Source organism: Setaria italica, chromosome IX (assembly GCF_000263155.2).
Source record: "Setaria italica strain Yugu1 chromosome IX, Setaria_italica_v2.0, whole genome shotgun sequence".
Classification (NCBI taxonomy): Eukaryota; Viridiplantae; Streptophyta; class Magnoliopsida; order Poales; family Poaceae; genus Setaria; species Setaria italica.
In genome coordinates, this window is record NC_028458.1 from 51,579,097 (window position 1) to 51,605,458 (window position 26,362).

Genomic DNA, 26,362 nt, shown 5'->3' on the forward strand with positions numbered 1-26,362 from the left:
GTTCCCTGCTGTCATGGCAAAATAGTTGCCGCTTCTCACCCACCTGTAAACCAGGTGATGACTGAGCATCCAGGGGAACTATTGCACATGGATACAGTTGGTCTAGCTCGCGTTTGCTTAGTTGGTGGAAAGTGGTATGTTCTTGCGGTTGTTGATGATTTCTCGAGGTATCCATGGGTCTTTTTCATGGAACCTAAGGAGGAGGAGGTATGTCCTTTTGTTCGAGATTTGATCTTGAGGTTGAAAAATGAGCGACCTACAAATGCCATGAGAGCAATTCGCAGTGACAATGGTATAGAATTCAAGAAATCTCGTTTTAAAGTCTTCTACAATGATCTTGGTCTTGAACACCAATTCTCATCGCCTTATGTCCCTCCTCAAAATGGTGTTGTTGAACGAAAAAATTGGACTCTTTGTGAAAAGGCTAGGATGATGCTCGATGAGCATAGGGCTCCTAGAAAATATTGGGCCGAAGCCGTCAACACTACTTGCTATGTTTCTAATCGAATCTTATTGCGAGCTTTCCTAAAGAAAACCTCTTATGAGCTGATGCATCGACGCACCCCCAAAATAAGTCACCTGAGAGTATTTGGTTGCAAGTGTTTCATTCATAAGCAAGGTAATTTGGACAAATTTGAGTCTCATTTTATGGATGGTATTTTTCTAGGATATGCTTCTCATAGTTCTGCATATCATGTACTTAACCTTGAAACTAACCGAATCGTGAAAACTTGTGAGATTACCTTTGATGAAACTATGCCTTGCACAACTCCTGTCTTTGAGATTGAACAAGCTCCACCTGCTGCACATGTACCTTCTACTTCGACTATGAGAGTTGATGGTCCTACCCCCACTCCCACTACTACAAGCCATCAACAAGTACCACTACATGATGATGAAGAAGAAGATCAGAGTGATCCAGCTGCTGTTGAGGGGGAAGCAACTTCAGAGCGAGATACTCCATGGCACATTCAGCGTCGCCATCCTCCACAACAGATAATCGGTAACTTACATGAATGCACCACTAGGCATAGCTCTAGGCAGATTTCACACTATGCACATTCCGCATTTGTTGCCTCTTTCGAACCCCAAAATATTGGACATGCTTTATCTGATTCAAATTGGGTTAATGGCATGCATGAAGAGTTGGAGAACTTTGAGTGAAATAAGGTTTGAGTTTTAGTTGAACCACCTCCAAATTGCCATCATATAGGAACAAAATGGGTTTTCAAAAACAAGCAAGGTGAGTATGGGTTGGTTGTGAGAAACGAAGCGAGGTTGGTTGCCCAAGATTTTAGCCAAAACGAGAGAATAAATTATGAGGAAACCTTTGCCCCTGTTGCCCGTTTGGAAGCAATTAGAATCCTTCCAGCCTTCTCTGTGGCTAGAGGTTTTAAGGTCTTCCAAATAGATGTGAAACGTGTCTTCCTAAATGATTTTATTAAGGAGGAAGTGTATGTGAAACAACCCCCTAGTTTTGAAAATCCTAAACATGCTGATCGTGTTTTCAAACTTCAGAAAGCTCTTTATGGCCTTAAACAAGCACCTAGAGTGTGGTATGCAAGATTGAAATCATTTTTGCTTGTGAATGGGTTTGAATTGGGGTCAGTGGATAAACACCCTTTCTCCTCACGCAAGGCAATGACTTGTTGATTATTCAGATATACATGGATGATATTATCTCTGGTGGTTTTTCTCATGCTTTGGGTTCCAAGTTTGGAGATGATATGAGCAGGGAATTTGAAATGTCGATGATGGGTGAGTTGACCTTTTTCCTCGGGCTACAAATCAAGCAAAGCAAGGATGGGGCCTTTGTGCACCAAGGCAAATACACGAATGATGTGCTGAGGAAGTTCGACATGGCTGATGCCAAGACATTGTCAACTCCCATGACGATGACAACGGCTTTGGATGCGGATGAAGACGGAGAACTGATGGACCAGAAGGAATACCGGAGCATAATTGGTTCCCTCCTGTACCTGACGGCGATGAGGCCCGACATACACTTCGCCGTGTGTCTATGCGCTCGTTTTCAAGCTTCACTAAGAACATCACACTGTCAAGCAGTCAGGAGAATCATGAGGTACCAAGGTCCATTAGCTCTTGCATAGCTAAAGGGACTTGATATTGCTCAAAGAGAGATTTGTGAATTGGTTTGGGACTTTCCCCGAGGTTCATTGAAGAAATTTGAATCGGCTCCCATTCACCCCTCTCTGGTTGCCCATTCCAATCCTTCATATAGATTCATGGTCTTTAATATTCTACTGGGTTGGCTTACAACAGCACATTTAAATCTGCCAGAGAGCAGAATTTGAATACAAAATAAATAGAAACTATATCTGCTCCCTCTCTAGCACTTGAGTGCAGCTTAGTAGCTAATGTTCTCATGTATGTTATCCAGGAGTGTAAGTTCAGAATTTCGGCTATCCCTGGTGACATAGATCAAGACCCACAACATGGCTCGGAGAAATGTAACACCTGAAGAACACAACATAACTGGGAGCGAACAACACAGTGCATCACCAATTTTTCATAAATAAATGCATAATAAGCCAATACGTTAGTATAGCATTCATCGCAGCCATAATCATACGGATGACATTTTCTGAGATAAAGACATGAATAATTAAGACCAATTATCACAAGCATCCTTGTTGACCTCGCCAGCCATTGAGGCGTCGACCCCGCCGGCGACGCGTCGACCCTCAAATAGCTTTGGCAAGGAGTTCGAGGCGCGTGCGCTCACGGTCTGCCCAAGCTTGAAAGAAAAGGAGGAAACATGGTTGCCTATATTGACTCGCCACGGTTGCACGCTTATATGTGGTGAAAACACCAAAGAAATTTACATCAATACGGTTGTGATCGTCCAGGACTGCACCTAGATCACAACCGATCCAAATTCAATTACAATCATATCTCTAACATTCTCTCTCAATCTAAACTTATCTTCCTCTTGAGATTTAGATTGTTCTTGAACTCTTCTAGCTTACCAACTGGCAAAACTTTAGTGAACCCATCAGCAATCTGATCATGGGTGGATATCAACCGAATTTGCAACTGTTTCTTGGTTACTCTCTCTCGAACAAAATGAAAATCAATTTCAATATGTTTAGCCCACGCATGGAAAACTGGATTTGCTGAAAGATAAGTAGTTGCTAAATTGTCACACCACAGGAGGTTGTGCTAACCGAACTCCCAATTCCAATAATAATGATTCCAACTAAATTAACTTTGCAGTAGCATTGGCCATAGATTTATATTCTGCTTTAGTACTAGATCTTGAGACAGTAGCCTACTTTCTAGCACTCCAAGATATAAGATTAGGATCAAGGAAAATTGCAAAGCCTCCAGTAGATTTTCTATCATCAACACTTCCAGCCCAATCAGCATCAGAGAAAACACTCAAAGTTATAGAACTCACCTTCTTGATATGTAACCCAACATTCAATGTAAGTTGAACATAACGAAGAATTCTTTTAACTGCAGTCCAATGAACTGATGTTAGTGCATGCAAAAATGACATACCTTGTTTACAGAAAAGGCCAAATCCGGCTGAGTGAGAGTCAAGTATTGCAGCGCCCCAACAATACTTCTATAACGAGTGCTATCTTCTAGACCAAGTAGATCACCTTCAAAGCTTGATAATTTTTCCGAGCTAGGTAGTGGATTTGGCGACCCTTTGCATTTGACCATGCCAACACGCATTAAAATATCTTGTGCATATTTTTCTTGAGAGAGTAACAATCCATCCTTGCTTTTTTGAACTTCGATACCTAAAAAATAATTTAAGTCACCAAGATCCTTTAGAGCAAATTCCTTGCACAGATCCAGCAACAGAGCTGAAATTGCTTCACTAGAAGAGCTAATGGCAATAATATCATCGACATATATAAGCATATAGATGCTAACCCCTGATTTTTGATAAAGAAACAAAGAGGTATATGATTTTGAAGCAACGAAACCGAGATCAATTAACTTGGAACTCAATCTCGCATACCAAGCACGTGGAGCTTGCTTCAGACCATAAATTGCTTTATCAAGTCTGCACACTAGGTGCGGAGCATCTTCCTTCTCAAAATCTGGAGGCTGTTTCATATAAACCCGCTCTTCCAGAACACCATGCAGAAACGCATTCTGAACATCTCGTAAGCACCAGCCTCTGGAGACAGCTAAAGATAGAACAAGCCTCACAGTAGCAATCTTCACAACCGGACTAAACATGTCCTCATAGTCAATCCCATATCTCTGTCGAAATTCCTTAGCTACCAGTTGCGCCTTGTACCGATCTATGGTCCCATCAGCTTTCTTCTTGACTTTAAACACCCATTTGCAATCAATCAAGTTACAGCCATCTTAGGGCTCAACCAAATGCCAAGTATTATTTCTGAGCAACGCCGTATACTCTTCTTGCATGGCTTGTTTCCATCGCAAATCACCAAGAGCTTCTTGTAAATTCTCTGGTTCACCAGTAGCATAAAAATTCCCATACCGAATATATCCATCCGTAAATTTCTTGGGCTTGACAATACCATGCTGGAGACATATACATCGCTGAACCGGTGGTGAAACTGAGACCGGCGCATCTGATCCAGCCGGAGGAGCAGAAGATCCAGCAAGCGCGAACGGTGAAGCAGCAGGTGCAAAACTGGATGGAGCAGCAGGCGCGAAACCGGACGAGCCACGCGGCAGCAGTGGATCGGCTCGTTGCGAGCTGGATGAACCCGACGGGCCACCCGGCGGCAGTGCCTCGTCATCTCGCTGCATGCGCGGCGCATGCGCATGCTCTTGCACCTTGTCATCTCGCTGCATGCGTAGCTCTTGCTGCACACGCGGCGCATGCGCATGCTCCTACATGGGAGACAAGGTGCCCCCCCCCCACGCTTGAGTGCAAGAGAAGCAGTAACCGCGGGCGGATTAGGACAAGCAGCGGCGTCCGGATCCTCTACGATAGAGATTCCTTCAACAGCAAAACCAGGGCCATATGCGTCATTTTCTTCAGTATTTTGCTCCAGATTTGTTGCTACAACTGGTTCCTGTACAACAGCACTATCTTCTCCAAGATCATTAGTAACATTAGGTGCATAACTTACATCCCCATAACTAAACAAATGTGGAGGAAGAAGATTAATTTTTTGGCGGATTTGGGTGCCGACATTGGGAGGGAGGTGTGCAAAGGGAAAGATGCCTTCATCAAAGACGACATCTCTAGAAATATTTATGCGACCAGTGGAAATATCAAGGCACTTGAAGCCTTTATGCATGGCACTATAACCAAGGAAGACGCAATGAACAGAGCGGAAAGGAAGCTTGCGAGAATTATATGGTCGCAAATTTGGTCAACCAGCACAACCAAGTACTCGAAGAGATTTATAATCAGGCGTCTCATGAAGAAGATGAGTGATAGGAACCTCATAATCAATGACTTTGCTGGGGAGAAGATTACTGAGATAGGTTGCGGTTAGAAAGGCATGATCCCAATACTTTAGGGGCATATATGCATTAGCAAGAAGGGCGAGACCAACTCAACTATATGATGATGTTTTCGTTCGGCCACGCCGTTTTGTTGGTGAGCATGAGGACAAGAAACACGATGTGTGATGCCTATGCGCTGGAAGAAGGAATTAAGCTTCTCATATTCACCTCCCCAATTCGGCTGCATGGATTTGATTTTGCGGCTCAATTTTCTCTCAACAAGTTGTTGGAAGTCATGAAAAATTTGAAAAACATCAGATTTTTTCTTTAGTAAATAGATCAAGTGTACTTGCTGAAATCATCAATGAAGCTAACATAATAGTTGTGGCGCCCAACAGGCATAGGAGCTAGTCCCCAGACATCAGAAAAAATTAAATCAAGTGGAAATTCAGATGTACTATGTGATATAGGATAGGGCAACTGACGGCTCTTGGCCATCTGACAAGAATTACAAATAGACTCTGAAGTTTTGTCACTAGTACAAGGAAGTTTATTCAAACTAAGGACTTTCTATACGATAGGAGAAGCTGGATGACCAAGCCTACTATGCCAACGAGTAGCTGAAGGAGTAATGGCCGAAAAAACTTATTTTCTAAAATCTTCTGGAGCTATGCGTGATCCTAGGGGATAGAGGCCTCCTCAGGATCTACCTTAATGAATGATTTTCTTCATTTGCCAGTCCTTTATGCAAAAGAAAATTTGGATGAAACTCTAAATAAGCATCATTATCTCGAGCTAGTTTGTGAAGAGATACTAGATTCTTGCTAGCACTAGGAACATAAAGAATATTTTTCAGGATGATATTTTTGCTAGGGGTATGTAAATTGTATGACCAATGTTGCTAATTTTTATACCTGCTCCATTTGCCATATGCACTTGATCACGTCCATTGTATTTGTCATGAACGGTCATCTTTTCAAGCTCACTGGTGACATGATCCGACGCCCCACTGTTGACGTACCAGTTTGTGTCATACCCATAGCCAGTAGTAGCCGCCCCTGTAGACTTCTAATTTTGTTGATCCTCATTGTCGTCGTATCTGTACCAACAACGATTTGTTTCATGTCTCGCTTTCTTACATACAACCTTGACATTACGACCTCCTTTCTTGAATGAGTTTTTTGGGCCGAAACTACTATTATTATTGCCACGGTTTGGTCCACCATGACCACCACTTCTACGACCACGGCCATGATTGCCATTACCACGGCCATGACCATCATAGTTATTGCCATAGCCACCGTGTCCTTGACCAGCTATATTTGCTGACGACTGAAACTGGCCACCCTCTTGATATATCTCCATGCGTTAATCATAGGTAAGTAATTGGGAGTACAAATCACTCAAAGAAAGATCAGCCCGACCAAGCATAGAAGACACAAAGGGACTATAATCAAAATCAAGATCATTCAAAATAAAGTGAATCATCTCATCGCTATCTATGAATTTCCCAACCGTGACCAATTCATCCTTAAACGAGCACATCTTGGTGAAATAAGCTGAGGTCGACATGTTACCCTTCTTCGTCGTAGATAGTAGAACGCGCAGATTTGCAATCCACGCCTTTGCGCCGAGAATATCCTCTCAAGCGCCTCCCATGCCTCTGCTGCTGTCGTCGTTATTGCCACCGGTGCTAACATATCCTTAATGAGAGAATTTAGCACGTAGCTCGAAACCCGCCGATCTTTTGCAAGCCAGCCGGCGCACCAGATGAAGTTGACGCCATGCTTCTGTTCTAGCGCAGGAAACAATTTTGAGTCGCCTGGTGCAATGCTGTAGCAGGTTTCTGGCGCAAGCAGTACGGAAGGAGGGCAGCGCAGGAAGCCGGCAAGATTGTTTGGCGCAGGAAATTTTTTTTGGCAAGAATTTTTTTAGAAAGGGGATGTTTTGATTACCGTGATTGACTCTCTTAGGACTTGTTTAGTTGCCCAACTTTGGACAACCAAAATTACTGTAGCGCAACTGTAGCGTTTCGTTTGTATTTGTGAATTATTGTCCAAATATTGACTAATTAGGCTCAAAAGATTCGTCTCGTAAAGTACAACAAAACTGTGCAATTAGTTTTTGATTTCGTCTACATCAGTACTCCATGCATGTACCGCAAGTTTGATGTGATGGGGAATCTTCCTTTTGCATAGTGTCAAAGTTGGAATTTTGGGGAACTAAACAGGCCCTTGTCACGGTTGCACGTTTATACGTGGTGAAAACACTTAAGAGATTTACCAATACGGTTGTGATCGTCCATGACTGTTTCACCACTTAAGAGATTTACCAATACGGACTGTACCTAGATCACAACCGATCCAAATTCAATTACAACCATATCTCTGACAACGCTTGCTTCAGCGAGGCCTCGACGTCAGCCATTGCAGAAGCGAGCTCCTCTCGCAGCGCGTGATCAGGTATCGCGGCGAGCTGCTCGTCTGTGATGCGAGGGGAGGACCGGTAAGGATACCGCACCACGTTCCTCTGCTTGCACCCCGTTGGCATCTTCCTCATCGTGACCTTGTTGGCCTCGTCGTCCGAGCCGGTCTCGGCCATCTAGGTCACGGCCGCTGCCGCCGCAGCCGCGAGGTGCTCGCGCACGGCCTCGGCCCCTAGCTCCTCGCCGGCGGCTTGCTGTGCTTGCTCACGGCCTCACCCACCATCGCGCCGTCGCTGGCCGACCTGCTGCGCTTCCCCAGGAAAGCATCACCCGTTGCCTCAGTAATCGATGGGCCTGTTCGCTTCAGCTTATAAGCCGGCTGAAAAGCTGAAACGGCTGATTTGTTGTGAGAGGAAAATACTATTTGGTGGCTGATAAGCCGACTGAATAAGATGAAGCGATCAAGCCGGATATCAAGCCTCGCCTCGCCTCGCCTGCCTCTCAGTATCCCTGATTTCTGGGGCTCCCTCTCCGCCTCCCTCTCTGTTATATCTTCCCCCAATCGCCTGCCCCTTCACCGACTCCGAGTCCTTTTTTTTTTTTGTCGCCTCCGAGTCCAACAAGTCTGGGGGGATTTGGATCGATAAGGCCCAAAATTGGAGAGAGCGCTCGGGCCCGTCAGCCCACGAAAGCTTCTTTTTGAGTTCTAGGGACCAACCAAGCCCACGGGAAGGGTATCGTTAACAGCACGGCACATAGCCCACAGGAAGGAAAAATAGTATCGTTAACAGCACGGCGTAGCCCACAATAAGATGAAAAGGGAAAAAAAAAGTAAAAGAAAAGGGGGCTTCTCCCGTCTCCAATCGGCCAACCCCAAGTCCCCAAGGCAAGCCACCGTCTCATCAGACTCCACCCCACCCCACCCCACCCCTCTCCTTATCCTTCCCTTCGCATAAACCCCCCGGCGCCGTCCTCACCCTCGCCGCGACCCCCGCCTCCGCCGCTAGGTTTCGACCGCCCGCCTCCAGGCCTCCGCGTCTCCAGGTAAGCATCTCCGCCGCGCGCCCCCGCCCTCCGCCCCGTCCTGGCAAAATTTGTTCCGTGTTTCTGATTTCGTCGAGGGTGCGTGTACTTGTCGCAGGGGAAAGCAAGGGGAGGGAGAGGATGGCGGCGCCGATACCGCGCGAGTGGACAGGGCTGCAGCAGTTCCCGGCGGCCACCCAGACCAAGCTGCACGAGCTCCTCGGCAAGCTCAAGGAGGAGGTAACTCCGCTACACGACTATACAGCGTTATATGCGTGAATCAGTTACCACCTCCGGTCTTAAATAGATGTCTTCCGGGAATGTGTGCGGTGGGAAGTCTAATAATTGTTGTTCATGAAATTATTTCTGTTTGTCGCATAAAAATGATATTGGATGCCATCAGAAGTACTGCAATGTCGTTACAATTTGGTTAATGGTCAAATTGGTGAGTTAGAGACCATATCATTTTCCTAAATGACAAGTGAATCAGACCGGATGTAGTAATTTTGTCAATGATGGTCGTGTTTTCTGGTTGGTTATGTGTTGTTAAAAATTGGTGATGTTCTGCTTGTGTTTGTGATGTGAAGAATGTGAGCACGTTGACAATTCTGGTGATGGGGAAAGGTGGAGTGGGGAAGTCATCCACCGTTAACTCCATCGTTGGGGAGAGGGTTGCCACTGTCAGCGCTTTCCAGGTTTTGCTTCTCCCTTTTCTAGTTTCTGGTTGGGACTCTTGCTGGAGTTGCTGACATGTGTCTGTGTTGTTGGATGCTGTGCTGTGCAGTCCGAGGGTCTGAGGCCAACAATGTGCTCCCGCACAAGGGCGGGGTTCACCTTGAACATTATCGACACTCCTGGGCTCATTGAAGGTGGATACATCAATGAGCAGGCTGTTGAAATCATAAAGAGGTATGCACATTTCAGCATGTTAAGTTATACCTCTGCTTGGCTGTAAGTGAAGTGAATAGAGTGGAGATCATAAAGAGGTATGCACATTTCAGCATGTTAAGCTATACCCTTGCTTAGCTGTAAGTGAAGTGACTAGATACAGGTTTGATAGAATTTAACATAGGGCTTTATATGTCAATGTGTCCTGAGAAACCAAGGATTGCCAATTTGGACTTAGTTTAAGGAAGATAGTTTCTTAGTATCTGATTGTTTTTCAGTTGGATGCTTTTACGTAATTGAACTAGCAAGTTCTTTGGGTGACACATTTTGAAAAACATTGTTTTGACATGTCAGATCCTTGGATAGCATGGGGAAAAATATGTGCTGAAATATTCGCTCGTGAGCATGTCCTTATTATTACTCTCTACAACCATGACCACACTATGGTTTTCCAATTGGTGTGCCTATCTCTAGCGAAGCACTCCATAACCTTGACTGAATTTTACTACATTATCTGTTCTGATATAGCAAACGAGAACTTAGTAGATGTGCAGATATTTGGTTTACGAGACATTGTGTCCAGAGTGGCTGTGTTACCTTGAATGATGTAGTCCTATGCAGCCCTAACAGTCTTTCTCTTATACGTTTACCAAAGTTTCTGGAAAAAAAGAACTTGCCAGAAAATAAATCACCAAGCATCTTAAATTTGGAATTAGAGCAAGTCATTACTTTCACATCATAAACAACAAAATGATGTCTCAACTTTTTTTGTAACCATAAAAATTCAGAGTGACCTTGGATCCACATGCCAGTTTGACATTGAGTAGCAAGTGCCAATGAGTGAAGTAGGAACTCCTGAAGCCCCTTTTAAATTAAAATGCATGCATCTTACATGTTATTAATGATATTACAGGTTTCTTCTGGGCAAGACTGTTGATGTTCTCCTGTATGTGGATCGCTTGGATGCGTACAGAATGGATACACTGGATGAACAGGTTATAAGAGCCATCACCAATTCATTTGGAAAGGACATTTGGCGAAGGGCACTGGTTGTGTTGACCCATGCTCAGCTCTCACCGCCTGATGGAATCGATTATAATGAGTTCTTTACAAGAAGATCAGAGGCACTTTTGCGATACATCCGTTCAGGCGCAGGAATCAATAAACGAGAATATGGGGTAATGCATGTTTTGATTTGTCATATGACCAGTTCCACCATGCTCTATCAAATGCATATGCATCTACTAGGAGGTGCAAATTGTGTTTAGTTTCCACAACCTAGACTAGTCATTTTCTGCCATCTTTTTTAGTTGGACATACTCCAGTGGAAATGCCTTTTGACTTATGATCTCGGCACTTACCTTATATGAGTGCTAGAAAGAACACTAGCTGCTAGATAAGGCCACATGCAGATATATCTATTAATTTATGCCATTAGCATTGCATGCTCATCATTTCCAGTGTCAGGTTAACTTGCTAGTTAGTCTCCATGTGTAACTGAATCCAGTTGATTCTCATAGTTTTGGACAGTATAATATGCCTGCAGTCTAGAGATATTCAGTTTGCAAATATTATTCATGGTTATGGCAGTTTGGATGCCTTAGATTCTGTTGATAGTAGTGCAGTATTCATTCTCCAGCTGGAAGCATTGTATATAGCCATTCGTCATGTGCACAAACAAAGTTGAATTTTGCATTTCAATCATCAGCAGCTCAGCAGAATGTACGTGGTATTGTTTTGCTGTTCGGCTCTTATCCTTGAACTGGTAATATATCCTTTCAAGCAATATTTGGTGAGCGTTCAAAAATTTCTCAGTTAGCTATGCTCCTCCATGTGCTTCATGCCAAAATCCCTAGTGCTGGCCATGTCATTATTAGTTGAAAAACTGCGGCTAAATTGTGGTATCAGTACTAGTTACATTTGTCCTACCCTCTGCTTTAATTTATATCGCAGATCTCTCTGTACGCTTATGAAATCATTTCATTTTTGCATGTGAAAATTAGTTCTAATGGAAGCACTACATTTTGCTTATTTTAGGATTTCCAGTTGCCAATAGCATTGGTGGAGAACAGTGGAAGGTGCAAGACTAATGAGCATGGGGAGAAGGTTTGTCTGTTTCATGCTGTATTTGACCTAACATTTCTTTGTGCTCGCATCTTGATGGTTAATAGATGATGTTCTTTGACCTTTGGCAGATTCTTCCAGATGGCACTCCATGGGTTCCAAACCTGATGAAAGAAATTACTGTTGTCATCTCAAATGGGAGCGAGCCCATTCATGTCGATCAGAAGTTAATTGATGGTCCAAACCCCAACAATCGCTGGAAGATGTTCATACCACTTATCCTGGCTGTGGAGGTTGACTATTGTACATAATACTCCTTTCATTGACACCCTCAAACAGAATTATTCACTCATCTTCCATACTCTTTTCCAGTACTTCTTGGTGGTAAAAGGAATCCGGAGGGCCATACATGCTGATATAGCAAATGGGAAGGTGGACGACTGGGAGCAGCGTTACCGGGACTTGGTCGGAAGCAGGGACCCTGTGGAGCAGAAAGGTTCCCGGAACCGCAAGGCCTAAGTTTTGGTGTACTCGAGCGGAGCTCGTTCCCATCATGACGCATTCAATTACCTACCGTTCCTTTTCCTAATTCTGTGTTGGGGGCTTTATAGAGTTCGCTGGGACAACTTGAACAAATTTGCTCATGTCGTAGTTGACAAGAATCCGCACTTCATTTTATGATGCTTGCCCTCAGCGCAATTTTGAAGTGAAATCCCTGCTTTTTTTAATTGTTTTTTTAGATAGCATGAAAGCATGGTATGGGGTGCTTTGAACGGATCCCCATCGGATGACGATTTGATGCGAGATAGAGAATTATGTTTCGATGCAAAGTTTCAAGCAAAGAGACGTATTTTGCATTTGGTTTGTGTGTGGTGGTTGGCTGACCTAGTGACCTTAATAAACAGTTAACTACGGAACATCGAACTTGCAGCCAGAAAGTTTCGTCGGATTATTTTGTTACGAGTACATAGGATGCCAGCATTCCATGTAGCAGTGACTTGTGTTTTCAGTTTCAGCGGTTGGAATAGTTAGCTTCCGTTCGGAGTCAGGGAAGCAAGGTGTGCCTGTGAGAAAACTGAAACCTGGCTCCTGTGGCAGAATAGGCTTCATTCTGGACCAGAGAGCATGGTGTGCCTCAGTGCCTGTGAAAAGGTTCAACGACTTCAAAAGGTTCCTACCAAAGTTTCTGGCGAGTGCACCGCCACATCTCACTCTTAATATCGTGGCAGAGTCAACGGCAACATATAGGCATATGCGCGGGGACACGGCAACTCTGTTCCAAATCAGTGACAAACTGCTATATACGTAAGCATAACAGAAACACAGCAGCACAACATAAAACAAGACGTCATTTCTTCTATTCAGACAGCAGGTTATGCGTATGTACATCAGGCAAAGCACCTGAGCATATAATTTTTAGTCTGCTCTTTACCTCCAAAAAGAAAAGGTCAACTAATATGTGCAATTCTACAAGCCCTGCTAAAACTGCATGAAGCATGGAAGGGCCTATTGCTTTGGCCTTTGTATTTTATGCGAGCTACAAAAATCTTGGTATGGCTTAAAATTGTTTTGCCATGATACAAATTGTTTCTTCAAGGATTTATACACATTTTCCTCGTCAGGCTGAATTTCCATGCCTGGGGTATCAAAATCCATCCTCACTGGGCCGAAATCAAACAAAGAAGTTGCAGCCTGTTCAGGTCCAGAATCAGGAACTTTGGTTTTTCCGCAAACAAATGTTGTAAAGATCTTATCCTGATATGGTGTTGCAGATGTATGCAACGGATCATCTAGCTTTTGATCTTCTTTCTCCTTTCCAGCACTTCCATCTAGGGTGAACCTGTGTTCAATCTGGGGCTCGTATCTAAAATAGGGCTTCTCGTCATTGAACTCTTGTGAAGCAGGCCATCCATTACAGCTTTGCGTGTCAGCAATGGATATTACAGGATCAAAGGCTTCAAGAACTTCTCTACTTTGATCGCTTACAGAGTCTGTTTGTGAAGTTGCTCCTTCAGAATTGCTTTCTATACCCTTGTTTCTCTCTTCCATTGCAAGTAGAACATGTATGGGCAGTACTGGACCAACAAGTGCATTTGGAGATTGTACTTTGCTAGTCACATAGTAACTTATGCTTGAAGGTTTTGCCAAAAGGAAAGGTCGAAGTTTATCGTGTGCCAAACAGGTAGGAACATCTAAATGTTCACCTACGGATTTCTCTGCGCTGCATGCTAGCATGTCCTTGTATCTCGAGAAGGTAACATGAAGGATATTTGACGGTAGGCTGTTCAATATTCTCTGACATGCAATTTCAAAAATATTCATGGGGATACTAGCATTGCATAGAAAATCTGAAACTGATTGAGAAGATGAACTAGAGTTAGCTTCTGCATATTCTGACACAGCTTCACTGACAATAATTTGGCCCATCTGTTTATTGACACTAGAATCATGCTTCACCAATGCATTGCACAGATTTCCTCGCAGATATTCAGATAGGAAATGCAACTTCATTGTACTATATCTGAGGGGGAAATCTTCAACAGGAGTGTCAGGAAATATGGATGACTTACTAGCCCTAGCTGTATGTTGTGATTCATCACACGGGATATCATCATGTGATGCTGATGCACCGTACCTTTGCATTTCTAACTTCCCCGATGCTTTCAGACAGATCAAAGCAAAGCCAGCAAATGATGCATCTGACACCAAGAGGTCATTTGGAAGCACATAGTAGCCAACGGTGGGGTTCTTACTTCGTTGGGAAGCATAGCCATCTCTCGAAATGGGCCTTGAGAATAGATCTTCCACTATTCCATTGCTGCAGCTGCAGTGCTGACTTGTCAGAGAAAACCGTGAAGGAAGATCCCAAGCATACATGTGAGAATTCTCTGGACAGCCTTGCTCCTTAGGTCCATAACAGAACACACTGAATTCCCCTGTCCACAACGAACCAACTAAAATAGCAAAGCCTGAATTTGATGCCCACTCATGTTCCTTAGAAGGCCTCAATTCAGAAAGACGAAACATAGCAACATTATTAGGGCTCTCAAGCTCATGCTGCCATGCCAAAACAGGTGTCAATGGCTGTCTCGCATCAAGGAGAATCAAATAACGCTCTGTCACCACTGAGAAATGGAAATGATCAAACCCAGCCCTGCAGAATGCAAGATACTGATCCGGCCCAGCAAAAGGGTCGGTTTCAAACAGTCCTGGCATCCCAACTCTTGCTAGAACCTTGCATCCACCACAGTCCCCATATCTCAAGTCAATCAAAAGAATTGATTTTGAACTCGCAACAACTACCATCCACGGCTGTGCCGCATAGTCACAGCTTAGCCAGTCCCCACAGTCATCCTTGCTGCCAAAATCAATTTTCATCTTTCCACCTTGCCGTGTATCCAGATTGAACCAGCACAACTCCCCACTCTCCAGCAATACAACACATTCGGATGGCAAATGCCTGCTCCAGCAAGCATGCACGATGACAGAGTTGAACCGCTGCTTGGCAGACGGCACTAGGGCCGAAGTACCCAAACCCCGTGACTCAATCCTGAACCAATTCAGCGAGTACATTGTCACGGCAAGCAGGAACCCCTCAAGGTTATCTTCTGGCTCTGACGGCCAGGACGGCTCATTAGCAGTGGTAGCAAGCTGCTGGATGCGCTGGCCCGGGTGCATGAACCCATCCCTCTGAACGACCAGCGAGACGGGAGTGGAACCGGTGACCGTGGTGGCATCCAGAGTAACAAAGCCAACATGCTCCGCATTCTCGCCATAGGGGAAGAAGAGGATAAGAGAGCATGAGGAGAGGCGGGGGCGGCGGAGGACGGCAATCAGATTGCACGGCGGCGGGGAGGGCGGAGACGGCTGGGGGAGGAGTGTCTCAGAGAGGGAGTCGAGGTCTGAGCGCGGGAGGAAGGAAGTGGCGCCGACAAAAGAGCGGAGGAGGCGGTCCAGGCCGCGGGTGGAGGAGCGCGGCGGTAGGACGGGGTAGGGAAGGGAGAGCAGCTGGGTGCGCGGCGGCAGAGGGGAGAAGTGCAGTGGCCGGCGGGAGGAGGCGGCGGCAGGCAGTGGGGCATAGGACGGCGCCGCGAACACGGCTGAGGCGGGGAAGAGGGAGCGCCAGTCCTCCGAGAGGTTCATGGAGGGCAGGGGCGGGGCGAGCGGCGCCCGTCCGCGCGGGCGCGGGAGGGAATCGGTGGCACGGCTGCTGCGGGAGGTGGTCGGGTGGAGAGCGACGGCGGTGGCCACGCGCTGGAGCGGGAGGTGAGGATGGAACCGTCGGCGGGGAGGTTTTTGATGGGGAAATCGCGGGAGCCGGCGCCTCGGCGGAGAGGTTTTGGGCGTGGCGGCGGTGGGCGGCGGCGCGGGCGGGTCTCCTCTGGAGGCTGGAACTGGGTTGAGGGCTTCGGGCAGCCCACCATAGTCGTAGTCAGGACGGCCTGCTTGGTTTGCTGAAGCAAAGAGAGTCTAAGCAAGAATTTTGCTTATCGCAAGTATAGAAAGGATCACAATGAACTAAGTACTAAGATAAGATGGGTATCATCATCTTGTGTGTGGAAACCTTATATCTTCCCTTTGTATAAGTATTTTTTTAAACGAACCAGATAAAAGAGTTTTTATTATATTAAAAAGAAGAAACTCATGTACGTAAGCATTCACTGCATACTCACCTTATATAGACTAGCATTCAACGAGTTTAGAGCATGTATGCGTTTTTGGATATTTCCTGTTAATATCAAATACTGATACGTATAATCTTGGTTTGTAATTTTTTGAATAACTAGAAATCATATTTCCATGTAAAATATGCTAATCTTAGTTTAACTATTTAGTGCCTTTCGAGTGAACATAAAAAAATTGTCTCCAAAGGCTCGTATTATTGCCTTTTGTGCATTTAACATTGGTTAATGTTGCCTTCAAGTTATATATTCTTGTGTAAACTCTTTTCTTATAACTAAACCTATTACTTTACGAATATATTGTTGTCTAAGTAATTTAATGTGTATACTATAAGTTTATACGTGTTCTTAAAACCCATTCCCATTATAAAAAGGACTCAACCGACTATTCATGATTGTGCTAGTGTGACGATAGGTCTAACCGTCTAAGCCTAAATCCACCTCTACCTATAGGAGATACATAATTGTGTCAGGTACATGATTTTTTTTTCATATAGGATAGGATTATGCAACATATGTTTTTCTAAATCATAATCGAGTGTATGATAAATATTACAAGAGTACTACCTCCAATTTCAAATATATGACATTTACAACAAGATTAGTTTGTTTTTGAGCTAACCTTCTAAACTCAATATATTTAAGAATAAAGTGAGTATACTTTAATATATTTTGATGCCTAAATATGTAGAATTATTGTTACTAGAGAAAAATTAATTACAATTTCAAACGTCCAAGTTGGCTATAGCAAAAGCTTTCCTTAAAACAAGCCCATAGAGCTGGCCTTTGCTCAGGGCTATTTGCTGTCTGATTGGGGAAAAAGAGGAAATATAGAAAATCCACGCTTTTGCCCCTCAACCCTCTCTCTCTCTCTTCTTTCTCTGTCCGATTCTGCATTGTGATTGGGGGGAGTGGGGGAGTGCTCTCACCATTTCCTCTCGCCTGTCCATTCACATCAGCGCTCCACTCCTCCGCCCCCGAATTCCCAAATCCTGCGCCGCCTCCTCCCCAACCCTGCTCGTCGAATCCTCTCACGCCGGAGGAATCCCTCTCCGGCACTCCTCGTCCTGCTCCCCTGCCGGGCTGGCGTGGCGTGGAGATCCACCCGCACGTGGATTGGTCTCTCCTTCTGCTGGTAAGCAATCCTAGCTATACTTTGGACGGAATTCCGTCTTCTAAGAGCTGGCTTCTTCTCGAATCACACCCAATTCTTCCTCCTCCCCATTGAGTTAGCCGCGGTGCCGCACTGATCCACACTCTCGGCCTTATTTCTAGCGGCGACGACAAGCGAGCAGCCAACCCCACCTTGGCCAGGTCTTCTGTCGGGCGACCACCTGGGCCTTCGTCGGGCGCCGGCGACGAACATACGACAGGTACGCCCGCCTATTCCGTTCCCTTCCCTTCCTGCGGTGCGAAATCGAACCCCAAAACCCCGATGTATGCTATTTATATTTGGATCTGACCATGTATTTATCTTCTAGACTTCGAATTTTTATTCAAGCAATTATCGGGTGTACACATGTACACACATGTTCTAAACTGGTCCGCCCCTCGATGTAGTATGTATTCGGAACTGTTTGGGGTTAACTGAACCCCCTGCTCTGATCAGAGTCACCGAGGGTGTTAGATAGATCTGTTTGGTTTCAAGAGCATTTTGTGAATTCTAACGTAGAACTGCCGTGAGGATTCGTGATTTTCCATCTTTATGTTGCTCCTTTGACTTTTTTTGTTTTTGTCCTGTAGGGCTTTATTTGTTTTGTTTGAGAGACGGAAATGTCTTCCAATGTTGTTTATTGCTATACCACTTGAGGAAATGTTGCCACTACAATACTCTCAATCAAATATGCTATTTTGAGATAGTACTACAGCTTAACTTCCTGTATTTTTGAAATTTCCTCAGCTAATCTTTTTTTTATGGAGTCAAGGTGGTTGTTATGTCTGAGAAGTGAGAAATGTAGTAAACTTATAATTGTCCTGCTCCCAAATAGATGGTAATGTAGAGTGCCTGTAATCATAGGGCAAAGAGAATTGGCATGAATATCTGAAATCAACATTTATACATGGAAGGGCAAAGGTGTGACTTTTATATAGGTGCGACTTTTAGAAGATAAAATTTTATACTGTTGGCTAGAATATATACGGAATCGAATTGGAATGCAGATATAATTCCCTACTAGGATTGTGACTCCACTTTGATGAGAAGTTGATAGGGTTCTGTAGTCATAGAGACCTAGGGTTTCAAGTACCATGTACACCTGGTCCTGTTAATTGTCTTTGCTTGGTGGTGAGTCTGTTCTAGTTTCGAGTGTGTTGGGGTGTGTTTTCAGTGCTAAGATTAGGGGATGTCCCTTTTCCTGCGTAGTTCGAGAAAAAAAAGTACCATGTACGCTGCGTGACTGCCAGAAGTCTTCCCCTTGTCCTAGACGGATCACACACACCACCACCACCACCACTAATGAAAGCAAGCTAAGTCAGCAGCAAAAGCATCATTAGGATTCTTGGGTTGACAGCTGGTGTTATTAAGAGTTCAATTCAATGATAATCACCTTATTATAGATGTAGATTGCTGGGTGTGCTGGATAATGGTGGCACAAGTTATTACCTAGAATAACCGTTGTTCTTAATTGTTCCTATATTTCCTAGGCATGTGGGGGAAACTTGAAATTAAGTAGGAGTTTGGTTAATCTAATTACCAAAATGTCTATTTTTTTTATTCCGTCAAAGTTCATTAAGCTGATGGCCTTAATATGATTTTAACCCCACCTCTCTAGATTTAAAGGTTCACAAAAAGTAATTCAAAATTGGGCTTTCATGTTGGTTACCTGTGAAACACTCTGTCAATGTACAACTTTTGACAGTGGTGACAAACTAACAATCACATAACACTAAAGTGATATGCTCATTATGCTGCTATCTGGTTGGATCCTTCTGGTCCCTATATACATACCCTTCCACGGACCTCCTATCACCCCTGCTTGTTGGGCAGAATATTACGATTAATGTTTATTTCCTTCTGTTTTTGAGCAAAACTCATTAAAACATTCCACAATCTTTCTTTCTTTCCTTTTATTTGTTTCACAGAGCTAGTAAATAAGCGAATTCCGTGCGTCATTCAAGACTGCTTGGAGACTCCACTTATTCCTTGCCCAAGCAAATAGAAAAAAAAAAGGATTCTGCATTGGGTGCAGGTGATCACACATTTTCTTGATATGTTCTCTGTTTCTCTTTATGGATTTCGCCCGCTTCTGAATTACCCTATGTTTCCGTAATGAAATTCTACAACAGTTGTTTCATCATGCTTTGACATGTTTGCCTGCCAAAATGGGTTTCTTACATTCATTAAAGTTATAGTTGATCTGGTACAAGAGCTTTGAAAAATACAACCGGAGAAGAAATTATCATGAAAAGGGATTGATTCATTTTGTGAAAGTTTATTTGCTTCTACAGCAAAACGGTGTTTTGATTTCTTTTACCTGAAGCATTGCACAGTCACACCCCTGCAACATAAAGCGTCGATGGACAAATAGTAAACATGATGGTTGATATGGTAATCTTGATGGAGTAAACAGTGATGTTTCTTTCAATGTTGGAACATATATGTCTGCGCACGCGCATCATGATTATGTTATTATTTGCTGTGACTAACCTGAAGTTCAATAGTTTGAAAAAAAAATCACCTGTCCCTGTTTCCTGAATGTCAACTTTCGGAATGTAGCATCTAGGACCTGTAGAGTAACTACTGATGAGTATCGAGTCACATTTGATGGAATAAGGTAAGTTATCAATCATAAAAAAATGTTAGCGTAGGTATTCCATTTTTGCTCAGTATAGCTGCCTCCTAAATTGTCGTTGTTGTTCTTCATAGTTGATTGCATGATTCTGTTATAGAGGCACACTTTTCTGTTCCTGCCAGTTATTTGTATCGCGCCAACACTGATGTGACCTTTATTGTTATGTAAAGTTTGGAATTTTTCATTTTCTAATGGCGTTTACCTTTAGACCCTTCATATTCTCAGTGTCATGCATTTTCCGGTTATTGTGATTCTCCACCGTTCCTAAATCCTTACTTAAAGAAAGGAGATGATGCTGGGCAGATTTCAATGCCCTCCAGATTCTAATTAACTGATAAATTCTCATGGAATTTGTTTTGTTTGGTATGTCCATCAACCCAAAGATGTTGCCTCTTCCTTTAAAGTGAAAGCTCTGTCCTTCTTTTGGGAGCTTAAGAGGCAAAAGGGACATAGGGCTAGAGGAGAGGAATAAACAATGGGAAAGGGAGATGTGGCCACTAGGTCCAAATCTCAAAAATCGTCAGCAATACAGGTTTGTATGATCAATCTGAAACTACAAGAGTAACTAGTGGCACCCTCTTACCTTATCTTACTTGTTTCAGAATGAGCAGAGTACACCTACTAATCCCCCCACAGCATATCCTGACTGGTCTCAGTTCCAGGTATGGAAATGACGCTGCATGCTTTTTTCTTTTGATCTTGTAGATTGATTTGTGTAACTGTTAGTATAAATCTGTAGGCATACTATAATACTGCTGGGACAGCTCCGGTGACCCCTCCGGCTTTTTTTCATTCATCCGTAGCTCCAAATCCTCAAGGACACCCATACATGTGGGGGCCACAGGTACTCCTTCCCTCCTGCAAAAATAAGTTTAGTAGCCTCTTTCTTTTCCACCATCTTGCAATGATAAGTCTAGTAGCTAACTAGCTATGGTAAGTGACAAGTTTGGCGGATATTTTAACGTTCTGGTCACAAGATTTGCTAGCCTTTCATTTATTTGAAGGATACTGTCAGCTATTGCAACCACTGCAGCTGGAGATAATCAGTTTTCTAACATTTGATTACTCAACTGGTGATAGATGATGCCTCCTTATGGGACTCCACCACCATATGCAGCCATGTATGCACAAGGCACACCATATCAGCAGGCACCCATGCCACCGGTAATCTTCCACTTTTTACTTGAGAGCATGATGTTATCATGCTTATGCATGGTGGTTCATATAACAATAATAACAATGTCTTTATTTTTGTGTCAGGGTTCACACCCATACAGTCCTTATCCTATGCAGTCACCAAATGGGACAATTCAAACTCCAGTAAGTTAATGAGCACTTTTTATTTGATCTGTTGCATGTTGCAGAATGCAGGAAGAATTTCACTCTTTCTAAATCTTTGCTGTCTCAACTTTTATCTGTCATTTATATTCATAACTTAGGAATTCATCTGTTTGAATTGCCCTGTTTGTGCCATTTGTCTCCTCGAAGAAGTTAAGATTGTAAATTTGACAATTTGTGATTGGATCGTGTTGCTACTTGCTAGACATCTGGTGCTGGCGGTACAGAGACAGATAAGTCAAGCAAAAATAAGCGAAAGACTCCCCTGAAGAGATCCAAAGGAAGCTTAGGTAGTCTGGATGTAGTTGTAGCCAAAAATAATAAATCACCTGCAAAACCTTCAGCTTCTTCCTCCAATGAAGGTTCTTCACAAAGGTAATTTATTTACTTATTTTCATGGTGTGACACTAACAGTTAAATTATTGAACCCACTATATATCTGATATGCAGTGAGAGTGGAAGTGGGAGTTCTTCTGAAGGAAGCAGTACAAATTCAAAAAGTGTATGCCATTCCACACTACAACTTTTTCACATTTGACTTCATAATGCTACAACAAAACAGTCTGTCTATTGTTACATTCTTTTCATTATCGAAGGCCTAGTTTGTGTCGGTAACTTCAGAGTGCAAACCCTCTGGATGGCATAGTGGCATCTGCAGCTTGCAGACCAAGTGCTTGAGAGGTGCACTTTGGTACAGTTTTGCACTGGTTCAGTCAGTGTACATGGTATTTTAAGAGGATGCCAAGTAGTGAATATCCAGTTCATTGTTTTGAAATAAATTCTATCCTTATATTAAGTTTCTTTATTATTTCCAGTACTAACTGATTTACTGACCTGTAGTCTCATTTTATGTTAATCAATGTTAAGTATGGACCCATTCTTTTAGAAGTTTGCAACTTGCATGACTTCAAAATTGGCAAACCTAATCTTCTGTTTCTTATATCTTTTCTTTAGTTATAGTGACTTCGATTTTCTATGTTTCCACACTTTCAAAACACATGGTTATCCTGCAAGCTCATCGACAAACTAGAAGGATGCACGCTACCCTCTACATTTTTCTTGCTTTGTATATGCTGGATATGACCGTCCTCATGCTATTAATATAGAAGCCTGCTAGCTCATCGACAAATAATGTGCCTGCAGGGTTCAAGGACAAAGGATAGTTCTGAGCGTGGGCAGGGTAATGGTAAGACTTGAAGCTTTATATAACTTGTAAACCAACTACTTTTAGCCCCACTGGGGAAATAGGTACTGAGAAGCAATTGTGTTTTTATCAGCGCAAAACAATAACTACATTAGTTAGGTTACTTCTTGTGTTAGGAAATGATTAGTCTAAATACTTATTTATCACCAGATTCTAGGAAAGGTACTCAAAGCTCTGCTGTTGAGCCCACACAACCATCTTCCGGGCCAGTTGTGCTTAACCCTATGATGCCATTTTGGCCCGTTCCCCCTCCCATGGGTGGCCCAGCAACTACTCTGAACATGGGAGTAGATTACTGGGGTGCTCCTGCTTCTGTACCCATGCATGGTAAAGTTGTTGCAGCACCGACATCAGCTCCTTCGTCAAATTCACGTGATATTGTTCTCAGTGATCCGGCTATACAGGTTTGTCACAGTGAGATTTTGTTCTCCTTGTCTTTATTTTATTCAACTACCCTACCTTGCACTTCCTTACTTCTTAGGGTTGTTTTCTTTGTTAACATAGGATGAGCGAGAATTGAAGAAACAAAAACGGAAGCAATCAAATAGGGAATCAGCTCGCCGCTCAAGATTACGCAAGCAGGTCTGTAATGTCTGCAGCACTTCACATGACTCAGTGGATGTTATTCTTTAGCATATCTTGTGGATAGTTGCATTTCTTCTAACTCATCTTGTTAGATAGATCTAGTTGAAAACAGCAAGGTAAGCTAAGGGAGAAGGTAACTCAGGATTTTTCGCCAACATAAAACACAGGGCCATATTAGGCTTTTACTGTTCTCCTGTATAAGGCCATAAAGTCGATTGGATCATGACATCCTGTGTGCAATTGCTGTAGAATTCTGCGCAACATGAACTCTACCTGTATCTAATATAACCACAGTAAATCAGGATATGGCTGAACCTACTTGAATTGATTGCAGTAGATGATGAGAATAATGGCCAAATAAGTAAATATGCATGACCATGAGCATGCATTTATTCCTGCACATTTTCCTAGGAGTCAAGAATGGTGATGGTGTTACTCTACTAATAAGTTCTCTTTCACAGATGACAACCATCATTTTAACAAAAAACTAAACCAACCTAGGAGGAACTAGGTGGCTTTATGTATTATTATTTATTAATTAAGAAGTAAATAGGCGCCCAAATTTGCCTTGATAAGGACTTGAACCTGAGTGGTCTAGGTGCACATCCACACCCTCAAGGCCTCAACCAATTGAGCTACGCTCAGCTTCCTAACCAACATTTTATAATAGAATAAATATGAGAACAAATATGTCAGCAGATTTATGCTAAGAAGAATTATCCTAGGAACGATAGATTGTAAATTTCCATCTACTTTTTTTATAAGGCTAAAGAAAAATTTCTTGAGGCACGTTGTCAACAGCTGCATATTTGTTTCTGAGCTCATGCTGTCATGCATATAGCTGATAGCAGGAGCAACATATTTGTTTGGTTATTTCCTAGCTGTAATGCATAAAAAGGGTAGATGTTGCCACCTTCATGATCAGTTCATATAAAGTCGTGTTCTTTGCTTCTTGCAAGTTATGATAGTGGTAATTGAAGGATTTATTGTATGTTAAGTGTTTTCTATTTGCTATTGAAGGTAGCCTGAGCCCTGATGTAATTATGGCATACCAATGCCAACCATATCTCTGTTATACTACTATAAAATATGAATATTCGAAAGTGCTGGGCTTATACTTAGTTATGCCAAAAAAAATTGAATTGGCATTGTGGCATTAGCTTAATATAATTTTGTGTTTCCCCTTTGATGTATTATATGTTTTGATGGCATACTACAGGCTGAATGGGAGGAAGTAGCCAACCGTGCGGATTTGCTAAAGCAGGAAAATAGTTCTCTCAAAGAAGAACTGAAACAACTTCAGGAGAAGTGTGATAGCTTGACCTCAGAAAATACATCTTTGCATGTAAGCTCTCTTTTGTTTTTTTTCTGGAATATGCAGGAGAGCTGCGTATCATTGCATTAAGAAAGGAGATAAAAGGCTCATATAGCCATACAACAGCACACACACCAACACTACTCACAGGTTCTAGGTTACATACGCGCCCGTTAAATAGTTAAAGGTCGACCCCCCTCACCTACGGGCGCTGCTAGACCCCAGGTCGAGCAGCGACCAGATCACTAATGCCTTTAGCGCCTGCCAGCCTCCAGAGAACAGCTTCTTCCTGTGCAAGGAGAAGTAACCGCTCTATCCTGGGCGAGGCACCATTGAACACAATATCATTCCTCTCCTTCCATAGCATCCAGGCTCCTAGCATGACCAGTGAATTGAATCCTCTCTTGGTTCCTTTGGCAAGCGTGCTACCAGCTTGTTGGCTCTCTTTTGTTTTTGTCCTGTAATTTCCATAAGTTCTGAAGTATTATGTGAACATTAGTTTCTTAGTTTTTGGTTTGTGGCAGATAATGACTGAAACAAAGCTGCGTTAGGGCTTGCGGATGAAGCAGATTAGTCACATTCAAACCCTAAAATGACACATCATCATTGTTGAGTTCCAGTATGGATATATCTCACTATAGCACACTGGTGTGCCATCATGGACCCTGTTGCGCAATATCATGTTGAAGTCCTTTTTTTTTAATGCCGGTTGTTGGGAGCCGTAGGCACACCGATTTAGAATTTTAGGTTAATATTGCGCTCCAAAGTCCTGACTTTGTGATGCATATCTGAGATGTTACTAATACTTGCAGGAGAAGCTTAAAGAACTTGAAGATGAGAAATCAAATGGAAATTGGTGCAAAGATTAAAAGCAGAAACTTCTCTTTCTGACTTGATGTAAGGAAAATTTACTTGTCAGCTGCCATTACCTTTTGCAGAATACCAACTCTGATTCCTGCTGCAATGTTCTCGACTTTTCAGATAATTTGGTGGTGACGTGATAGGTCCGACAGTTAGGAGGTATTCATGTACGTTATTAGATTTTTGGCCGAGTAAAATTGTATCATAGGATTTGACATGGTGGATGGCTACAGATTCTTCTTTTTCCAGTTGCATCAGCCGCTGTGCTCTGTGCTTTCTTCCACTTTGTGCTAGATGTCACAGAAGTAACGCTGTAGAAATCCCCGGGTGATGTTTAAAACCTTGGGATTAGCGTGTGGTATAGCTGTTGTAGAGCTGCTCATTTAGCTTCTTGACATAAACTGGAGCGTGTTAAGATTATCTTTTGTGATTTATCGATTCAGATGGACTAATTTGTATACTGTAGTACTGCACTAATGAATAGTATTTACGGATCGCACTTGAGCTTCCACTTGCCCTCTTGATTTCATCGTTCTATGGCTTTTTTTTTTGTGTGTGTGTGAATCACATCATCGTTCTATGGCTTGGGAAGTTGTGGAAGTTGAACAGAGTATGTTGTTCATATGTTAGTAGCTAATGCCAGCTGAAAACTTTTATATGAATCTAAAAGCAATTAATTCCAGGGTTCAAATTATTACTTGTGGTTGATCTTGTGTTCCGATCACATGCTCCACCGATCAGAACACAGTTTTTTTTTTCAGCTGGCATCCATGA

At 43.1% G+C, this 26,362-nt stretch overlaps 3 protein-coding genes across 4 annotated transcripts; 2 read left to right on the top strand and 1 right to left on the bottom strand.

Annotated features, from left to right (window-relative positions):
- The first annotated feature begins 8,732 nt into the window (after positions 1-8,732).
- LOC101784033 (translocase of chloroplast 34, chloroplastic) lies at positions 8,733-12,540 on the top strand. Its single transcript, XM_004984997.4, has 8 exons — positions 8,733-8,881; positions 8,979-9,100; positions 9,448-9,555; positions 9,645-9,769; positions 10,662-10,926; positions 11,786-11,854; positions 11,944-12,105; positions 12,185-12,540. Exons 2-8 carry the CDS (start codon positions 9,002-9,004, stop codon positions 12,329-12,331), a joined length of 975 nt encoding a protein of 324 aa, XP_004985054.1. The 5' UTR covers positions 8,733-8,881; positions 8,979-9,001; the 3' UTR covers positions 12,332-12,540.
- A 608-nt stretch (positions 12,541-13,148) lies between these two features.
- Positions 13,149-16,416, bottom strand: LOC101784450. Its single transcript, XM_022823121.1, has one exon. It carries the CDS (start codon positions 15,953-15,955, stop codon positions 13,319-13,321), a length of 2,637 nt encoding a protein of 878 aa, XP_022678856.1. The 5' UTR covers positions 15,956-16,416; the 3' UTR covers positions 13,149-13,318.
- A 954-nt stretch (positions 16,417-17,370) lies between these two features.
- On the top strand, positions 17,371-26,099 carry LOC101784853 (bZIP transcription factor 16). 2 transcript variants are annotated; one of them, XM_022823153.1, is made up of 16 exons: positions 17,371-17,629; positions 17,728-17,867; positions 19,576-19,682; positions 20,669-20,817; positions 20,888-20,947; positions 21,025-21,129; positions 21,366-21,449; positions 21,546-21,605; positions 21,829-21,998; positions 22,074-22,125; positions 22,767-22,809; positions 22,978-23,231; positions 23,332-23,409; positions 24,632-24,757; positions 25,540-25,624; positions 25,709-26,099. In XM_022823153.1, the coding sequence occupies exons 4-15, from the start codon at positions 20,761-20,763 to the stop codon at positions 25,594-25,596; spliced, it is 1,146 nt and encodes a 381-aa protein (XP_022678888.1). In that variant the 5' UTR covers positions 17,371-17,629; positions 17,728-17,867; positions 19,576-19,682; positions 20,669-20,760; the 3' UTR covers positions 25,597-25,624; positions 25,709-26,099. The 2 variants fall into 2 exon arrangements, with proteins under 2 accessions (XP_022678888.1, XP_004985057.1); XM_004985000.4 differs by having other exon boundaries at positions 17,770-17,867.
- Positions 26,100-26,362: the final 263 nt, after the last annotated feature.

Bases quoted from the DNA above. Each gene is read 5' to 3' on its own strand.
- LOC101784853 (XM_022823153.1), top strand. From the start codon at position 20,761: ATGGGAAAGGGAGATGTGGCCACTAGGTCCAAATCTCAAAAATCGTCA. The intron at 21,999-22,073 runs GTAATTTATTTA...TCTGATATGCAG, and splicing joins AATGAAGGTTCTTCACAAAG to TGAGAGTGGAAGTGGGAGTT. The intron at 24,758-25,539 runs GTAAGCTCTCTT...TAATACTTGCAG, and splicing joins CAGAAAATACATCTTTGCAT to GAGAAGCTTAAAGAACTTGA.
- LOC101784450 (XM_022823121.1), bottom strand. From the start codon at position 15,955: ATGAACCTCTCGGAGGACTGGCGCTCCCTCTTCCCCGCCTCAGCCGTG.
- LOC101784033 (XM_004984997.4), top strand. From the start codon at position 9,002: ATGGCGGCGCCGATACCGCGCGAGTGGACAGGGCTGCAGCAGTTCCCG. The intron at 9,770-10,661 runs GTATGCACATTT...ATGATATTACAG, and splicing joins GCTGTTGAAATCATAAAGAG to GTTTCTTCTGGGCAAGACTG. The intron at 12,106-12,184 runs GTTGACTATTGT...ACTCTTTTCCAG, and splicing joins CACTTATCCTGGCTGTGGAG to TACTTCTTGGTGGTAAAAGG.